Source organism: Ischnura elegans, chromosome 10, assembly GCF_921293095.1.
Source record: "Ischnura elegans chromosome 10, ioIscEleg1.1, whole genome shotgun sequence".
NCBI classification, from domain to species: Eukaryota; Metazoa; Arthropoda; class Insecta; order Odonata; family Coenagrionidae; genus Ischnura; species Ischnura elegans.
Genome location: NC_060255.1, coordinates 107,950,890 through 107,958,526, shown reverse-complemented (window position 1 = coordinate 107,958,526; position 7,637 = coordinate 107,950,890). Strand labels below are relative to the sequence as shown.

At 41.1% G+C, this 7,637-nt stretch overlaps 1 protein-coding gene across 1 annotated transcript in view; it reads left to right on the top strand.

Moving 5' to 3' along the window:
- The first annotated feature begins 256 nt into the window (after positions 1-256).
- The window catches only part of LOC124166615 (calpain-A-like), a 282,292-nt gene continuing 274,911 nt past the window's right edge, over positions 257-7,637 (top strand). The window contains exon 1 of the mRNA XM_046544221.1: positions 257-432. Coding sequence (XP_046400177.1) covers positions 349-432 — 84 coding nt within the window. The 5' untranslated portion in view covers positions 257-348. The remainder of the gene's footprint in view (positions 433-7,637) is intronic.

The window sequence follows — 7,637 nt, the reverse complement described above, 5'->3', positions numbered from 1 at the left end:
CGCCTATTGAAGTTTGTTCTAATATTTTTTGTGCCGTGTTTTGTGCGCCCGCAGAGAGTCAGACTTTGGCGGGACTGTAATAAAAAAAGAGTGGGAGGACAAAGTCGACGAATGGCGTGGCTGCTCTCTTCGCGACCTCGCCACACTGTTTGGAGGGGGATTGTGGGGGGGGGGGTTCAGAAGATGGCTCCCCTCCATTGTTGCTGTCAGTCTTTGTCGTGCTGCGAAGGCGCGGCGTTGATCCCTTGTCGCCGCTTGTGCTGCTGGTGTTCGTGTGTTGTGTGTGGCCGATTCGACTGGATTTGGCAAAGAGTGTGTTGTCGGTTTTTGACCATTTCCCTCGGCAGAATGACCGTGGAGCAGATAATCTGCAAGTCGGAGAGGAAGTACCTCACGCATGGATACGTCGAGGCGCCAAAGACCATCGCACTCGTGAGTCCACCTTTTAATTGACCCTTCTAATGCCGATCCATCTGCCCGATGGATATTTGCGATGAATGCCAGCGGGCCGATTTATCGGCCGGTTTTTTTACACTCGCCCCTTATATTTTTTGTGCTTCGTGTATCTTTTGCAACTGTTTTTTAAGTATCATTCAAGCTTTAACATACTCTTTAAGTATTAACAGCACATGAAAAAAATTAACTTCTAAAAATTTATACTACGCTTAACATAAATTTTTATGTGAAAACCTAAAAATTCGCCAAAAAAAGCCCTTGGATTTTTCAGTATACCAGGAAAAATTGGCTGGCACATAGGCTCAAAGAGTGTCGGTTTATATTTTTAAGTGCTGTTTTTAACGGCGAAATTATTGCGATGACGTATCTTCTCTTTTATACCTCTTATAAAAGTGTTCCTTAGGGTAAGTGATTGTATTGAATTACTTCATGTCAATGTTTTTACAGCGGTGCCTTTTTATGACTTATTGTTTTTCAAGTAGAAATATTTTCATCTGGAGATAGATGGTATGGACGGTGCGAGTATTGAGCGGGGACGGGATGTTGAAAACAGTTTTAGAGGGTAAAATGTTGGGTAAACAAACCCGATTTAAAACTAATACACTGCATTCTAAACTCTGCCATAGACTGTTCAGAACTAATCTCCAATGTAAACTTTAACGTGTAAACAATGTAGACACTACTTGCACGCCTTCGCTCCTCCATACATTCATTCGCCCATTCCCAGATTGTCCAGACTTACCAAACGTTCCCTCCTCTCCCGCCTCTCTGCTAGCACAAATTCTCCTCCAGACCACATTGACCCCTACTCACTTCCTAACCACACTTATACCAGCCCCAGCTGAATGGAAATTCTTAGGACTATTATCATTACTTTTTATGCATTTTTGTTTATTTAAATTTATTTTTTAATGTATTTGTATATTTTCACGTTTGTTACATTGCGCAATTGTGAACTGGCTAGTAAGCTGTGTGTTGGCAATTTAATAAATAAATAATTAAATGAAAGAGAGGAAGGAAGAAAATACGATTTTTAGATAGAATGAAAGAGAGTACATATGACGTATGTATTGTGCTTCGAAGAGGGAAGTCCATAAAAACAGGGGAGACTGCCAGAAGATATATACTCTATGGAAGCCTACCGTAATCGGTAGAATACTTGAAAAATAACGCCTCTTATCAAATTATCGCATCGATAACTGTACCATTAGACAAATGAACGCTTTGAATAAGTAAAAATTTACTGGTATTGCCCTGTATGCTTAGAGAATCGAACTCCTCCCCCCCTTCCGATGTGAAGTTCACTCGCGTGTCACCTTGTCTGGGGTGAGCTTTACCCTTACCTAACCTTTAGGTTGAATCACTGAGTGAGTGCATGTGACACATTTTAGCAAAGCATGGTATCATTGTGTTACTAGTTCATATTTTTCAGTGTCCAAGGAAATTTAGTTTTTCATTCAGGTCGTAGATACTTCATTTGGGAGTGTCAGCACATTTGATCATGATGCCGGCGAAGTGCGTACAAGGGTACCACAAGGAAACACCCCCGACCTCCGCCGTTGAAGATAAAATGAAACCACCCTTAAGTATCACTACAACATTTAACAACGATGGCAACGTCTGCAATCAATTCAACGGCGACCTGGCAACTTGTTCAATATCCCTTCTCCACTTCTGTCCGACGTAGACTAGACATAGTTGCGAGTAAAGTCACATTCTCAGAGTCGGTGAATTCTAATACGGAATGCAGTTTCTCACTTCCTGCTATTGATCAACTCATCCATCGCGGAAACAATTCATGTGAACTTCAACCGGTTACGGTAAATTATTATGCGTTGGGCATTAGAAATACATGCTTTCTGATGAAATGAGCAATCTTTTTTTGAAAACCATTGATTTTTGCTCAAATTCTTTTCGGGGTATCAATCGGGTGTGTGGCTGGAGTGAGGGTGACACTTAACTTCGGGCACATGGTGGTAGAGGGAGCTGCTGGAAATTTGGAGATAGAGAGATTCACCCGGAAGAAAACCCGAAAAGAATTTCTGCTCCCTGATTTTTGTTTTTTTTTCTTAAATTTGTTTTACGTGGTTTCGTACATTTAAATAACGAGCAATGATCCGGACCGGCGAACTTTTTTACAATAAATATTTAATGATAAGAGGAAAATCATCGTCCAATTGTATTTTGTAGGAAAAGATCCTTAAAATCTCAAAATGTTATCCTTATTAGGAAATGACTGAAAACAGTTTGTTTGTAATTCGTTTATTGCCAAAGATTTCAGAGAATTTTTGCAACGTTTAGAGTCCCCTCTTCGAAATCAGCATGCGATAATTTTGTCCACCTTTTTTTCGATTTCGACCCACTGCGCGTTTTTCCAAATTGCCTTGTATCAGATGATGTGAATTAGGGCTAGTGAAACGTAAGATTGGCTATTTGTCCTTGCCGAAGGCCACTTTCGAATCGAGTACAGCTATCACCAGCTGTGAAATGCGACCTTGAATCGTGGCACAACGGAAGCGAATATCCTTCCCTGGTAAAGCGCTCTGTAATTATTATTCGACCTCCTTGACTCGCTGGCGTGGATTCTTTTCCTTCTTCCAAATTCAACCGGAAATTCTACGCAGCCGATGAAGTGCGCGCTAGGGTACCGCAACCTTCGTGACCACCAACGCTGCTGAACGACCAGCACTGAACTGAACCACCTTCGAACATCACTCAGCAACATTCGACAAGAAACGCGCGACAAAGTGGATGTGGGGAGGGAGTATAAGTCATCAGTCCTGCACCAACTGCCTCATTATCTAGATAGAGGTTCCTTTGAAGAGTGAGAACGAAAGAGAGCGAGGATCCTCCTTGAAAATTCCTCTTATATTCAAGCGGAGCCAACGGATACGGACCAGATTCCACATTCGCTCTGCTCGCAATAATAATAACTTCATAATTTTTTAAATATTTACGCAATAATATCGTCATCAGGAGTCAGAAATCAAATGATGGCCTAAAGAAAAAGCGATGACACATTATCACAAGTTTATTGCGTAAGGTACACGCGTTTCGAACGTTGGGTCATTCTAAGGTATATCGCTTGTCAAATTATCCATCGTAACCTTTCGAATTTATGACAATTATTAGTTGCAATTTGATGACATTATCAGCTAGCAGTGCACTTGACAATGACCCAATATTTGAAACGCGTCGTACGGTATGCAATATACTTGTGGATAAACGTTGTGTCCCTTTCACCATTTATCTCGCCTGCCTCAGTTATTTTCAATCAAACGATGGTTTGACGCATATCTACTTTACTCTTCTATTTGTTGACCCTCTCACATTTACCCAAATATTCTCTTTCATAACTTGTCCCACGCTACTCGGTAGCCGCTGGAAACAAATAGGCTACATGCTAAGCATTTCTCATGCGATTGAGAATTGATATAATTCACAGTGACACTGGGAACATCATCTCAGAACGCTATTCTATATTTCTACGTCCGACTGAAATATGCTCGTACCAATGAGAAATATCACTGAGAGCGTCCGCAGCACGGCACATTTATTATCAATATTTACTTCACAGTATTTACAATCTCGGCGAAGGGCTTTGAGAAGTAAGTATTTAATTTGACAGTAGATCATAGACAGTAGATAGTATAACTTTCCCTTAACTGCCCTAGCTATTGCTTATCTTCCCGTGTAATTCGGATCGTTCCGCCGTCAGCGAATCTAGCGGCGACTTACGTGAACCGTTTTAAATGCGCGGTGCATGGGAGCCAATTTTGTGGTCAACGGTAGAATCTTCTATTGTAAAATTCGTGAGCATTGCATATATGACCTGATTATGGTAATTATTTAACTCGTAGCACTGTTGACAGGTTTGGCTGCTTTCCCTTTATTTTGAATGATACCTAAGGCGCAACTTCGACTAAATATCTTCCCTCCGTCACGCAAATGATAGTGCGTTCTTCTGACAAGGCTCTCCGACAGTTATTATCGGCGTCTCGACTCGTGATGTTTTTTTGCCTTCGAATGTTATTTCCTTTCGAATGCGCTTTTTCTCGCGAAAATCGCTTCGTCCTCGTCGCTGTTTTCTGGGCGAGTCTGGTTTTCGTCAAGAGCTAGTTGACTGTGAAATAAAAGCTTCACGAGGAGCTTGTGCAGGGTTATGATATGTGCGATGAACAGTTCTTCATAAATATTATTATTTTTTAAAAAGATCCAATCTCGGTGTAAATCTTTCAGTGTTGAAAATCGTAAATAAAGTGTAGAAAGGTTTCTCGGGTTCTCCACATGGTGATTGGTTGAATGTCTCCCGACGTTTGTAAAGGCCTGGTTACACGGTAAATAAACTTGTACGAGTTTATTTGTGAATGCATGAACGATTTTGGTGGAACGGAACATGTACAAATAGGGGATCGAAGTGGGTGTGTGGGCTAGAGTGTTGGCTTCCAACCCCGTGGGCTCGGGTTCAAATCCCGGCGGTGGCAGAGAATTTTCAGAGACTGCCCGATCCCTGCTTGAATGATGCGTGGAGGATATTTCAAGCGCAACACTCCGTCCGTCGGATGGGACGTTAAGCCGTAGTCCCCTTGGCGCCTTTCGTTAAGAGCAGGCTAACGCCGACGCCAGGTTTCTCTCCACCCTTCCTTCCATACCCTTCCTTCATGGCGCAAATGACCTCAGCTTTCGGTCGCCTCCTCCGAATGCCATACTAACATGTACGAATGCATGAACCATATTAGAACAGGTTCTATTTTCTGTTCATGCATTCGCACTAGTTGGGTGGTTACAGGGTGCATTTTGGCGTTCATTTTCCCGTTCATACATTTAGGCATTGACTCGTACGCGTTAATTCAAAGTGTAATCAGGCCTTCATAGAATTGCGAAAAGTTATGTTTTCCTAGTCTCAAAATGATCCAAATGAAGTTTATATTCACATGTTAAAATTTGGTTACTTTAAAATAAGGGCAACCCGTTCCCCAAGGGCCCTAAGTACTGAGGACCCTCAATTGAGTTTTTTTGGAGCAGAAAAAGTGCTATCCTTATGTAAAACGTAAAAGTAAAGTCCTTAAGAACCGATTTTCTGTTTGTTTTGACCTATCTCTAAGCGTTTACGAGATATCGTCCGTCGTAATGCAATCCACCCCCCAGGGCGCTACCCCGCACCGCGGCGCCGCTGAGGTACGCGCCGCACCACTTACTAGAGACTTCCCCTCCACCCCCTCCCCTCCCTCGAAAAAGTCTTTACTCCCACTAGCAATATCTAGCCTCTGAAAAAATGTGCTTACTTTAGAAAGAATTAAATTGCAATGACAATATTTCCAATCCAATTGATCAATTTATTTTCACGCTGGTCATGAATTTCAGTAGATATCAACCAAAATAAAATTGATTTTCATATTACTTCTAATCTTTCACTGAAACCCCATATTTGGCAATTAAAGTGTCTTTGCGCACGTATTAATAAATTTTTAAAGCTTTCTTCCTTAACTGACTAAAAACCTTGAATTTGTTTCACCCCTCTCTCTGCACAATCATTTACCACTTGTGGACCGAGAATAATTTGCAAATTGTTTTTGGTTGTTCATCCCATCCTCGCATGTGCGCATCAAAGAATGGAGTGCATATTTACAATGTATTAAATAGCTTTCTCGAATTAGTAGTGACAATATTTGATATAGATATCTTAGTCATGTCTTTATGTTTAAAGAATGTCTTCTTCGGTGGATCATATTTTCCCCCGCATGTCCTCATACGGAGTATCACGTTTTCCTTTTTAAACCTAGAAAAGGATCTGTCAAAGAATGCCAGGCCTATTACTCCTCACTCAGGTACCACAAGTGGTTTGAAAACCTCTTTTGTACTGCTTTCGCTATGTCCAGGTTAACACTTTCGCAATTAACAATCCTTTTTAGGAACTGCGGGTCCCTGTTGGGAGCGGAAAACCACATCTTTTTCTTTCTTTTTGAATATATTGAAATGTATTCCACTAATAACTGCATTTCGTGCTTCTCTTTGATTGCGTAAGAATTTTACTTCTTCAGCCCAAGCACATTTATCCGAGAGATTAACTACACTTTCCTCCTCGTGCGTCAAAAACTCAATGTTACCGCTCCTTGCAATGTCAAACAAATCATCAAGTTTTGTTACGAAAGATTCTCTTCCCTTCATATCCACTGTATTTCGCGCTCTCTCTTTATTTGGTCGCACGTTCATCCATTCTTTGCGTAATTTTTCTAGCTTTTCAATCGCTTTCTTTTCCGTAATAGCAGGAATTCTCGTTTTGTGCCATGGATGAAACGCATTTCTTACGGTTTTTCTCGCAATAAGTCTCATGCATTTCGAACCCATTAGGTGATAGAGAAAACACACACTATTATTCTCACTAGATTAGGAGCTTGGAGATTTTTACTTTATTTTCGATTTTTTTAGGTAACCTTATTTTGTAATTTAATAGGACTAGAATGCCTTTTGTTTTTTTAAAATTCATTCGGGTTGAATTTATGGTTCAAGAGAGTTCCTACTCTCGATCTAGACATTCTGTGCTCATTATATCGTCATATTTTCTGCCTCTTGCTGCGGATTGAACATATTTTTCTTCTACTTTGTTGGTGAGCCACAATTATCATTATTATCTTTCGAATCGAGATTAATTTTCAACCATTAAGCCAAAAATGAAAGTAAAAGCACTTCATTCTGCGTCCATGAGTTCGATTTTCATCCGTTGCTATGTATTGGGCGTCGGATTCAATTCTTTCTAAAGTTGTTCGCCGTCGCGTGCCGCCGTGCCGTTTGTTGGCGCGACGATCGTTGGCTCTCTGATTGAAGAAGTTTTAATGAATAGGGTTTTCCATCGAGGCCAGCCATTCTATCGCTTGGCCGTGACCATGAGCGTGATTCGGACGCTGCTTCTCGGCGAGGCACGCGGGAACGGAAGTCAGCGGCAAAGCACACGAACCGCAATTAAACGACCAGCGCGTATTTTGATTAGCTGACGAGATATCTTCAGAGATTTTATTCGCAGCGCCAAGGTGTACGTAACGTATTCCTGTATCTTTAATGGTTAAATATTTTATATTGCTGTTCCCATAATTTTTCCCTTCTAGAAAATGGGCTTGTTCACGAATTTCTATTTATTTTTTTATAATTACCTTCAACTCTCCGAAAACAGCATATTTAAGGCC